Source organism: Anomaloglossus baeobatrachus, chromosome 6 (assembly GCF_048569485.1).
Source record: "Anomaloglossus baeobatrachus isolate aAnoBae1 chromosome 6, aAnoBae1.hap1, whole genome shotgun sequence".
Classification (NCBI taxonomy): domain Eukaryota; kingdom Metazoa; phylum Chordata; class Amphibia; order Anura; family Aromobatidae; genus Anomaloglossus; species Anomaloglossus baeobatrachus.
The window spans coordinates 429,815,013-429,827,346 of record NC_134358.1 but is presented as its reverse complement, the minus strand read 5'-3'; the positions used below and the strand labels follow the sequence as shown (position 1 = coordinate 429,827,346).

The 12,334-nt window shown below is 48.9% G+C and overlaps 1 protein-coding gene across 1 annotated transcript in view; it reads left to right on the top strand.

The window, feature by feature from the left end:
• The window catches only part of NPHP3 (nephrocystin 3), a 161,634-nt gene that overhangs the window by 130,184 nt on the left and 19,116 nt on the right, over positions 1-12,334 (top strand). Inside the window, 4 exon segments of the mRNA XM_075315193.1 lie at positions 2,211-2,333; positions 3,726-3,915; positions 4,682-4,923; positions 5,175-5,250. Of these exon segments, the coding sequence (XP_075171308.1) occupies positions 2,211-2,333; positions 3,726-3,915; positions 4,682-4,923; positions 5,175-5,250 (631 nt within the window).

Here is a 12,334-nt window from a genome sequence, read left to right as displayed (position 1 = left end):
TGTGTACTGTAGCTAGGAGAGCAAGGAGCCAGCGCTAAGCAGTGTGCGCGGCTCCCTGCTCTCTGCACATGTAGCTGCATTACACATCGGGTTAATTAACCCGATGTGTACTGTAGCTAGGAGAGCAAGGAGCCAGCGCTCACTGTGCGCGGCTCCCTACTCCCTGCACACACAGCAGCGGTGTGCGCTGGTAACTAATGTAAACATCGGGTAACCATACCCGATGTTTACCTTAGTTACCAGTGTCCGCAGCTTCAAGACGCCGGCTCCGTGCAAGCGCAGCGTCGCTTGCACGTCGCTGCTGGCTGGGGGCTGGTCACTGGTCGCTGGTGAGATCTGCCTGTTTGACAGCTCACCAGCGACCATGTAGCGATGCAGCAGCGATCCTGACCAGGTCAGATCGCTGGTCGGATCGCTGCTGCATCGCTAAAGTGTGAAGGTACCCTTAGATTCACATTCTTCTTGTGTTGTGCAGATCTATTCCACTCCAAACAATCAGAAACCTATTGTCTAACTTCTTGGACTTGGCACTGAAGGGGTTGATTCTGTATTCATAGGTTTGTAGAACAAAAGGATTAAGGTCTTTTTCTCAACTCTGTTCATGTTGTAATATTTTTGCCGCGAAGAAGAGGCTGGTACCTCTGCGGAGTCAAATTCAGTTTTGAGAACTGCGTAAGTAAAGTGAGCGTCTGTGATAATATAGGAGAGAAACTGCCCACTAATCCTACAGAAACCTCTGGAAGAGCATGGCATTGTGAATGTTATACATATACTGCCTTTATTCTACTGAGTTAAACAACTCAGCTTTATCTCATGATGGAAGAACCTTTGGATGGTAAAATATTTTCCTCAAAAAGCAGTTTATTGAAAAAAAATCCGATTTTAAATAAAAAAAATCCGATTTTTTTTTTTTTATTTTTTTATTTTTTTTTTTTTAAAAAAACATTGATTTTTATCCATGGTTTGTATTTGTATATTGCTATTATATACGTGTTGTTGTTTTGGGGGTTTTTTTGTAATATAATTCTAGACAAATGGGTCTTTTTTTTATTATTATTATTATTATTATTATTATTATTATTATACATATTAACTGCTAATATGTGTGGACTTTTATCTAGGGAGTGTGGATTAGCGGGTACTCTGGAGCCATATCTTTAGGTTGCTCTGCATTATTGCATTCTTATCCTGCAGACACTGCCCTCTTGGAAAAGACCATACAAGTTAGCTCTGTATTAAAAGGCCCATATTTCTGGAACCATATAGAGGATTTAAAGGGAACCAATCACCAGGATTTTCGTATATAACCTAAAGCCAGTGCTATACTGGCACTATCAGGCTGATTCTCTACATACCTGTAGTGGTCAGCTCGGATGTTTAGGTTTTGAAATCCAAGAAAGTGAAGTTTATTTATACAAAAATGTTGCTTCCTGGTATCAGCTTTGTTGGCTGAGGCCCCGCCCCTTCTGGTCACATGGGTATGACCTCATACAGGTACTGCTAGGGAAAAGTTAAATCCATTGTATAATACTGATGCTAATTCCAACAGGGGGAGGGGATAAGTATGAATACACCCCCCGATATCTGATCCTCAGCTGCTGTCACTCAAGAAGCTGCCGATTTTATAAACTTTAGTTTTTTGGATTTCAAAACCTAAACATCCGAGCTGACCACTGCAGGTATGTATAGAATCAGCCTGATAGTGCCAGTATAGCACTGGCTTTAGCTTATATACAAAAATCCTGGTGATTGGTTCCCTTTAACCCTCTACTGGTGAGGTGGGGTTTGAAACACCCCAGGGAAAGTTTATTCAGCTGGCATTCATTGGAAAATGCTGGTGCGAATCATCAATGTATTACATTTTCCGATACTTGTGGGTGTCAAAAATTTGTTATACTCATGTGTAATCAATCACCAATAAGAAAACTATTAAATCAAACGTGATCTTTGCATTTTCTGTAAAAATTAGAGATTTCTAAACACTGGGGTATAGGAAGCCCCACATCACCAGTTCGTGATAAAAATCCCACCTCACCAGATGAGGGTTAACACAAAAAAACCCCAACAGAATACTCAGGAGAGCAGTGGGAATGAAATAGAAATATCTGGCCATTTTTACATGGTGACAGTTCCTCTTTAAAACAGAAATTGCTGTCTAGTTGTCACTTCTATTGTGAATTTTGGCTCTAATCTGTTGCTCCTTATCCTAGCCGAGACAGAGTGACCTGGAGGAGTGCAGACGAGCTCACGTGGCTTTTCCAGCAACTCGGAGAGAAGCAGAAGCTCCACCAGTGTCTCATGAATTTGTTTGTATCACAGAATCTTTACAAAAGGTTTGTGTGTTGCTGAACAATATAGATATTCCAACATATTCTGGATTTGATCTTATTTGACGTAGATTTCACTACTTCTATTTCATAGATTTTTATATATCTAATTTTTTTATCTGCAAGTACAGTGGAACCTCGCTTAACGAGAAACCCAGTTAACGAGAATTTTGCTTAACAAGCAAAGCTTTCTGTAAATTTGTAACTGTTTACGAGAAAGCTTTGCTTTACGAGCAAAATACTCACCACACACACTTCCGGGTCTGTACATCCACCCCGCTCTAACCCGCTCTTGCAGTCCACACAAACACACACACACAAACAAACAAACAAACACGCATGCACACACATACAGTATTATGCTCACCTTACCTTCCGTTCCATCGCTAGTCTCCTGGATCTTGTAGTCCACCGGTACATCACGACGAGGGAGGAATCCTCATGGCAAACTACAAGATCCAGGAGGCCGGCGATGGAATGGAAGGTAAGGTGAGCATATGTGTACCTTCCGTTCCATTGCCGGCTCCTGGGTCCTGTAGTTCGCCGGTATAGGCTGTGTATCGGCAAGCCTTGCGACGAGGCAGGAACTTCCTCTGTCAGCTGCTACTCAAAGGCAGCGCGCTGACCAATCAGAGGCAAGCGGCTCCTGCCTTTGACGTCAGCGCTCTGGGTGCAGAAGTTCCTCCCTCGTCTCGATGGTAACCCGATACACAGCCCGTACTAGCGAACAGCAAGTCCCAGGAGACCGGCGATGAAACGGAAGGTAAGGTGAGCATAATGTGTGCGTGCGTGCGTGCTTATGTGTTTGTGTGTGTTTGTGCATGTGTGGAATGGCACAATAGGGTACCAGGATGGGACATTTAACAAGTTCTGGAACGAATTGTCTGCATTGCAATGATTTCCTATGGGAAATCTTGCTTTGCTGAACGAGTAACTTGGTTAACAAGCACAGTCCCAGAACGGATTGTTCTCGTTAACCAAGGTTCCACTGTATGTGTTAGATCATCAGTATCAAAACAGTGGAGACCAACACCGGGCATGTCCACCAATTAGATGTTTGAAGGTCCTGCGGAGACGGGACAACACAGCTCCTTACAATGTATAGTGGCCATTCCGAAGGCTCCAGTACTGTATATTTATACACTTGAATGCAAGCTGAGCTGCAATACTCAATAACAGCCACTGTCCAGTGTTTGCGGCTGTGCTTTTCTGGCTCTGTACACTGCCTACCTCCAAGCACAGCAGGGGCTGCAAACAGTGTCACCCGCTTCTGATCTTTTGGATTTTGGATTTTGCTAAGGATAAGTCCTTAAAGGAGTTTTCCATTTTCAGTGAAGTTGCATTACTCACCCTGGGACCCAATATCAGCTAATTATTTTTTTTTTCATTTGTTCTCAGAGGGCATTTTGCTGAATTACTCAATTACTGGCAACTTGTTGGGAAAGACAAGAACTCAATGGCCACAGAATACTTTGATGCTCTGAAGAGATATGAAAAAAGTTGTGAAGGAGAGGAGAGCATGACGTGTTTGGCAGACCTGTATGAAACACTTGGGCGTTTCCTCAAAGACTTGGGTCTCCTCAGTCAGGTCTCTAGTTTCTACCATGAATCTATTCATTCATTTATAAATGGATTATAATACATCATTCTTATGTTATTAATTATATCCTAAATTACATTTTTTAACAATTGTTAAGTGAAAAATATAAGCATATTGTCAGAAACATCACCCTAGACTGCGGAGCATAGATGGTCATAAGTTGAAGACTTGTTTATGATGAAATGAGGCTGTAATGTACCAACATCTTGATGAACCCCTTTATTGCAGAAGTAAGGGAAAATTGAGGTTTACCTATACCATCTCTGTTCGCTTCACTATTAATTCTGCCGTTAGCTGGCTTCACACATCCAACATTCACTGTGATGTCAAGACCAGTCATTGGTCTCCTGATCTGAACTCAACAGCCTCATACATATATATGAACTCGGGTCAGGAGACCCACGGCTGGTACAGACATCACAGCCCAAACTCGTATTGTAAATGTCGGATGTGCGAAACTGACCTTTCACTGGTTACCTAAGTAAACAGAGACACCATATAAAGAAGCAGCCTGGAAATCCCATAAAAAGACTTTGAATCAGGCAATGTAATCCTAGCGGTCTGTCGTGACTCTAAATTACAAAGGTAAGGTGGCACTTGCTGGATCCATCCATTTTATCCATATAGGTTGTATAGATAATGTGTGGACATAACTTTTCTACCATTGATATGCTTTCTAAATTCCTGTTCCTCTATGTTCCTATTGTGTTATAAAGCTGTAGTCCTGCGGTCTCACATCTGTTTTAATGCATAGGCTGTGACGCCTCTCCAGCGATCATTAGAGATCAGAGAGACCGCCCTAGATCCGGATCACCCCAGTGTGGCGCAGTCTCTTCACCAGCTGGCAGGAGTCTATGTGCAGTCCAAGAAATTTGGAAATGCTGAGCAGCTTTATAAACAAGCTCTAGAAATAAGTGAAAATGCCTATGGTAGTGAACACCTGAGAGTAGCCTGGGAGCTTGATGCGTTAGCTGTGTTGTACCAGAAGCAAAACAAGTAAGACAAACGATGGTAAACCCAACATACGTGTGCAACTAATCTTATCTACTTCCGTTGCATGGGATAGTGCTTACTAACACACGCATGTATTAATATCACAGCTTAGTGTAACATTCACTGGCAACACGTTTTATAATTGACTTCAAAGATGGCTGACACAACTTTTCTTATCCCAAGGTCCACTGTGCAGCTGGCGTTCATCGCAGTGCAATGTCCGGAAGACTTCTCATTATTTTTGTTTTGTGCAGATACGAGCAAGCTGAACAACTTAAGAAAAGATCATTCAAGATCCGACAGAAAGCCGCAAGAAGGAAAGGGAGTGTGGTAATGTTCCCATTAATCTTCATGACATCGGCTGACTCTCGGCAATTGTTATTACTTTACATCAGATATTGATTATACAGGGATTTCAAGTTTGACTTTCATGCTTTCTCCAGTGTGAAAAAAACTTTTTCAAAATCATCAGTAAAAGAGCAAAACAACATTTTTTTTCTTTATCGTTCCTATGGGAGACCCAGACATTGGGTGTATAGCTTCTGCCTCCGGAGGACACACAAAGTACTACACTAAAAAGTGTAGCTCCTCCCTCTGAGCATATACACCCCCTGGATAACCAAATCTAGCCAGTTCATTGCTTTGTGTTCAGGAGGCATACATCCACACATGCATTCTCATCTGATTTTCATTTTGGAAAGTTTTTGAAGAAAAGCGGGTCCAAGCCTGGACTCCCGGCATGTCCCTTCTCACCCCACTGTGTCGGCGGTGTTGTTAAGGTTGATTCCAGGGCTGGAGCCTTACATGCCGCGCTCCTTCACCATCCCTCGGGCTCTGGCTTGAAGTGGGAGCCAGCACGGTTCTACCTGCTTTGCAGGAGGCCGGTCTCCATCCGCAGCCCTTCAGGATCCTGCTGGACGGAGCACTCATCCCCAGGGACTTGAAACCCTGCGTCTCACAAGCTAAGTATCTGAGACGTTTCTGTTCGGGGGGTCCCTTGTATTTTATTGTTGGGGAGAGTGTGCTGTGTAACTGTTCTGACATTTCCGGCCGGTTCTCTGGTTGTCACCTGAGAACCGCGCCGATGGAGCCTGCGCCGGCCGCATCGCTTAAATTTAGGCCCCGGCTTCGCCTGAGGCCTAGTTTCGATTTCACTGCCCTTGCATGTCAATCATGCAGAGGGACAGTGCGGCTCCGCCCAGCGGCCGTTCGGCACAGGGGAGGGACACTCCTCTCTGAGTAAATGTCCCCTCCCCTGTAAATCTCCTTGGCCCTCCAGATCCCGCTCTCAGAGTAGGTCCCGCCCCCTCTCCTCGCTCCGGCGCCATTTTATCAGCGTTCTCTCAGCGATCGGCGCTGGCTGCAGCATCCCTGCTAATCTGTCTGGGGGTCCGGGCTGTGGGATCTGGAGGGCACACAAACAGTCTGGTAAGCCACAACCTCCGGTTGTGGACCTGCTTATATACTCTCTGGGGGTCATCCTGGCTCAGAGCCCCCACTTCAGCAGCATGTCTCACACAAGGAGCAAGGCTGCAAGGCTGTACGCAATATGCACTGCATGTAAGCTCGTGCTGCCTGAACCGAGCACATATCCACATTGTGATGCCTGCTCTAACCTGACAATGCCTCAGCCTGGAATCGCACCCACAGTGGTCCCTCCGGCTGCTCCTGTTCCGGTGGCTGAACCCCTGGCTTGGGTAGAATCCTTCTCTAGGTCAATCTCCCAGTCTTTTGCCGACTCCATGGGACAGCTGTCCCGGACTTTGCTGAACATGCATCAGCCCCCTTCTCAGGGCGCGCCTCTGCTGCTAGGGCTCTCTCAGCGGAGCTCACAGAGGATTCTTCATCTGGTCCCAGACCCCGTCCTCCTAAGAGGAGACGCAGGGCTCCCTCTCTTTCCTCGTCCCGCGGCTCTGAGTCAAGAGCTGACTCGCAGGACGAGGAGGATGCCGTTACTGGGGGCTCGGAGGCTACCTCCATGTGCCCCATTGATCTGTCCGAAAGTGACTCAGATGTTAGTGATTTGATTGCGTCCATTAATTCTGTACTGGACCTCAATCCGCCAGTATCAGAGGAGCAACCCTCTCTGGCAGAAAAGCACCAGTTTACCTTGCCTAAGAGGACAAGGAGTGTGTTCTTTAACCACTCCAGTTTTCAGGTCACTGTAACCAAGCCTAGGGCCTGTCCTGACAAACGCTTCCCAAAGCGTGGTTCTGATGACCGTTATCCCTTTCCACCAGAGGTGGTCAAGGAGTGGGCTCATTCACCAAAGGTAGACCCTTCGGTGTCTAGACTCTCAGCCCAGACAGTTGTATCAGTGGCTGATGGCACCTCACTTAAGGATTCCACTGACCGCCAGGTTGACCTGGCCAAATCTGTATATGAGGCGGCAGGGGCCTCGTTCTCCCCATCTTTTGCAGCAGTGTGGGCTCTTAAAGCCATCTCTGCTTCTCTAGAGGAGATGCATTCCCTCACCAGGGAATCTATGCCCGAAATGGTTGCCTTAACTTCCCAAGCTTCAGCTTTTTCATCCTATGCCATGTCTGCCATGCTGGAAGCTTCTCACCGCACTGCGGTGGCTTCGGCTAATTCCCTCGCTATCCGCAGGATCTTGTGGCTTCGAGAGTGGAAGGCAGACGCTTCTTCAAAGAAGTACCTTGCTGGGCTCCCTTTTGCTGGGTCCAGGCTGTTCGGTGAACAACTGGATGAAATTATTAAGGAAGCTACTGGCGGGAAGAGTACTTCCATGCCACAAACTAAAACCAGGAAACCTGTCCAGGGCAGGAACCAGTCGAGGTTTCGTTCCTTTCGTTCCTCCAACTGGTCGTCCTCTAAGCCCTCGGCCTCGTCCACTAACTCAGCCAAGGACCAAAAACCCAACTGGCGCACGAAGCCGCGTCCTCAGAAGACCGCAGGAGCTGCTGCCACTAAGGCAGCCTCCTCTTGTCTATCTGGCCGCGCCAGCAACGTCCTTGGTCGGTGGCAGGCTCTCCCACTTTGGCGACGTGTGGTTTCAACACGTCTCCGATCAGTGGGTGCGGGATATCATCTCCCACGGCTACAGGATAGAATTCTCTTCCAGCCCGCCAAACAGATTTTTTCTGTCAACTCCCCCCTGCTCCAAGGCCGCCGCCTTCTCTCAGGCCGTGGCATCCTTGCAGGCCAACGGAGTAATTGTACCGGTTCCCGCCTGGGAACGGTTCAGAGGTTTCTACTCAAATCTCTTCCTAGTTCCCAAAAAGGACGGTTCCTTCCGGCCCATCCTGGATCTCAAGCTTCTCAACAAGCATGTTCAGGTGCGGCATTTTTGCATGGAATCTCTGCGATCAGTCATTGCCTCAATGACCCAAGGAGATTTCCTGGTATCCATCGACATCAGAGATGCCTATTTGCATGTGCCAATTGCAGTTTCACACCAGCGTTGGCTACGTTTTGCAATCGGAGAGGAACATTTCCAATTCGTGGCTCTCCCCTTCGGGTTAGCCACGGCCCCTCGAGTATTCACCAAGGTCATGGCAGCAGTGGTTGCGGTTCTGCACCTCCAGGGGTTGGCAGTGATTCCTTACCTGGACGACCTTCTAGTCAAGGCTTCATCCAGTGCAGACTGTCAGCGGAGTGTCTCGCTCACTCTCGCCACTCTAGTCCAATTCGGGTGGCTTGTCAATCTGCCCAAATCCACTCTGACTCCGACCCAGAAGCTCACATACCTAGGGATGCAATTCGAGACTCTGCCGGCACTTGTGAAGCTGCCCTTAGTCAAACAGCAGTCCCTCCATCTGGCGGTGCGCTCTTTGCTGAGGCCCCGCAGTCATTCCATCAGGCACCTAATGCAGGTGCTGGGTCAGATGGTGGCGTCAATGGAAGCGGTTCCCTTTGCCCAGTTCCATCTGCGTCCTCTGCAGCTGGACATTCTCCGCTGTTGGGACAAGCGGACTTCCTCCTTGCACAGGTTAGTGGCTCTGTCGCCACAGACCAGGGGCTCCCTTCAGTGGTGGCTTCGGCCCCTCTCTCTGTCTCAGGGACGCTCCTTCCTGGCCCCGTCCTGGGTGATCCTCACCACGGATGCCAGTCTATCCGGCTGGGGAGCAGTATATCTCCACCACAGAGCGCAGGGCACTTGGACTCCGTCCGAATCAGCCCTCTCGATCAATGTGCTGGAAATCAGAGCTGTGCTTCTAGCTCTCTTAGCCTTTCACCACCTGTTGGCGGGCAAGTACATCCGAGTCCAGTCAGACAACGCGACAGCGGTTGCCTACATCAATCACCAAGGCGGGACACGCAGCCGCCTGGCAACGTTGGAGGTTCAACGCATCCTTCAGTGGACGGAGGACTCCAAGTCCACCATATCCGCAGTCCACATCCCAGGCGGGGAAAACTGGGAGGCAGATTATCTCAGCCGTCAAACCGTGGACAGTGGTGAGTGGTCTCTGCATCCGGCAGTGTTTCGGTCAATCTGCCGCAAGTGGGGCACTCCGGAAGTGAATCTAATGGCTTCCCGGCACAACAACAAGGTTCCGGTTTATGTGGCTTGCTCCCACGATCCTCAGGCCTTTGCAGCGGACGCTCTGGTTCAAGATTGGTCCCAGTTTCGTCTGTCCTACGTGTTTCCCCCTCTAGCTCTCTTGCCCAGAGTCCTGCGCAAGATCAGAATGGAGGGCCGTCGGGTCATCCTCATTGCTCCAGACTGGCCCAGGCGAGCTTGGTACCCAGACCTGCTCCATCTGTCCGTAGAGGTGCCGTGGCATCTCCCGGACCGTCCAGACCTTCTCTCACAAGGTCCGTTTTTCCGCCAGAATTCTGCGGCTCTCAGATTGACGGCGTGGCTCTTGAGTCCTGGATCTTGACGGCTTCTGGTATCCCTCCTGAAGTCATCTCCACTATGACTGGGGCTCGGAAGTCTTCCTTGGCCAAAATCTATCACAGGACCTGGAGAATTTTCCTGTCCTGGTGTCGCTCTTCCGGCCATGCTCCTTGGCCTTTTTCCTTGCCGACCCTCCTGTCCTTTCTACAGTCCGGTCTGCAGCTAGGACTATCCCTCAATTCCCTCAAGGGACAGGTCTCGGCTCTGTCAGTGTTGTTCCAGCGGCGTATCGCCCGGCTGGCTCAGGTGCGCACCTTCATGCAGGGCGCGTCTCACATTATTCCGCCTTACCGGCGGCCCTTGGATCCTTGGGACCTCAATCTGGTCCTCACGGCCTTGCAGAAACCCCCCTTTGAGCCTCTGAGGGAGGTTTCTTTGTCTCGTCTTTCACAGAAAGTGGTCTTTCTAGTGGCCATAACTTCCCTCAGGAGAGTCTCTGATTTGGCTGCGCTCTCTTCGGAGTCACCTTTTTTTTGGTTTTTCATCAAGACAAGGTGGTTCTCCGTCCGACTCCGGACTTTCTCCCTAAGGTGGTTTCTCCTTTCCACCTTAACCAGGACATTTCCCTGCCTTCCTTTTGTCCGGCTCCTGTTCATCGCTTTGAAAAAGCGTTGCATACTCTGGATCTGGTGCGGGTGCTCCAGATCTATGTGTCTCGCACCGCTGTTCTTAGGCGGTGCACTTCTCTTTTTGTGCTAACCACAGGTCGGCGTAAGGGCCTCTCGGCTTCTAAGCCGACCTTGGCTCGTTGGATTAGGTCGGCCATTTCCGATGCCTACCAGTGTACTCAGGTGCCTCCCCTGCCGGGGATCAAGGCACACTCGACCAGAGCTGTCAGTGCCTCTTGGGCTTTCAGGCACCAGGCTACGGCTCAGCAGGTCTGTCAGGCTGCCACTTGGACTAGCCTGCATACCTTTTCAAAGCACTACCAAGTGCATGCTCATGCTTCGGCAGATGCGAGCTTGGGCAGACGCATCCTTCAGGCGGCTGTCGCCCATTTGTGAAGTTAGGTTCCGCCTACTTCCCAGTTTTCTGTTTATTCCCACCCATGGACTGCTTTGAGACGTCCCAATGTCTGGATCTCCCATAGGAACGATAAAGAAAAAGAGAATTTTGTTTACTTACCGTAAATTCTTTTTCTTATAGGTCCGTATTGGGAGACCCAGCTCCCTCCCTGTTGCCTGTTGGCAGTTTCTTGTTCCGCGTGTTATCACCGGCTGTTGTTGTAGACAGAGGCTCCGGTTGTTCCGGTTCTTGCTCTATCTCTACTTGTGGGTGGCTATTCTCCTTCAGCTTTTGCACTAAACTGGCTAGATTTGGTTATCCAGGGGGTGTATATGCTCAGAGGGAGGAGCTACACTTTTTTAGTGTAGTACTTTGTGTGTCCTCCGGAGGAAGAAGCTATACACCCAATGTCTGGGTCTCCCAATACGGAACTATAAGAAAAAGAATTTACGGTAAGTAAACAAAATTCTCTTTTTTTTTGCCCACCTTTATTACATACAGGTCAGTGTTTAGTATTCAGTGGCACTCGGTATTTTGCATTACATGTACCCAAAGCCAGTAATTGAGCAATCAGAAATATAATGTGAAAGATTTGTCAGCTCTTCTTTCTGTTTTGCAGTAGTAAATTCTTAAATTTTCCAGGTAATCCCATGAGGACCTGGTGTTTATTATAGATCTACCTTCGCTCGGATTCTGGAAATTTACTCCATTCACATTTTCTTGTCTATTTGCTGCCCCATCAGGTTGTAGCCGATCCTTTAAGCCTGCTTTACACGGGACAACCGATTTGTGCAATTTCACAATCGATTGTACCTGCCCCCGTCGTTTTTGCGTCACGGGCAAATTGCTGCCCGTGGCGTACAAACTCGTTTAACCACCGTCACACGTACTTACCTGCTAAGCGACCTCGCTGTGGGCGACGAACGTCCACTTCCTGAAGTGGGAGGGACATTTTGCGTCACAGCGACGTCACACAGCCGCCGGCCAATAGAAGTGGAGGGGCGGAGATGAGCGGGACGTAAACATCCCGCCCACCTCCTTCCTTCCGCATTGCCGGCGGGTGCCGAGGGACGCAGGTAAGCTGCTGTTCATCGTTCCCGGGGTGTCACACGGAGCGGTGTGTGCTACCCCGGGAACGATGAGCAACCGGCGCCATTTTAATTAAACGAGATTATGAAACAGAGCGACGAGTACATGACTCACGATTTGTGAGCAATACTGCGTCGCTCTGAGGTGTCACACAGCCCGACGTCGCAAGCGATGCCGGATGTGCGTCACAAAAAACGTGACCCCCGACGATCTATCGCACGATAGATCGTCTCGTGTAAAGCACCCTTTAGAGCACGTGTACACGATCAGGACTCACTGCGTCATGGACTCAGCGGGTCCTGACCTGCGGGGCCACAAGACTACGCCGCAGGAGACCGCAGCTGCTTGTACCCATGATCAGGGTTCAGTGCGCTGCGGTCTCTCGTTTGTGTTCTCCCTATAGAGGACACTTGCGACTCTGCAGCAAACAATTAACATGCTGCGGTCTGGAAAGCCGCA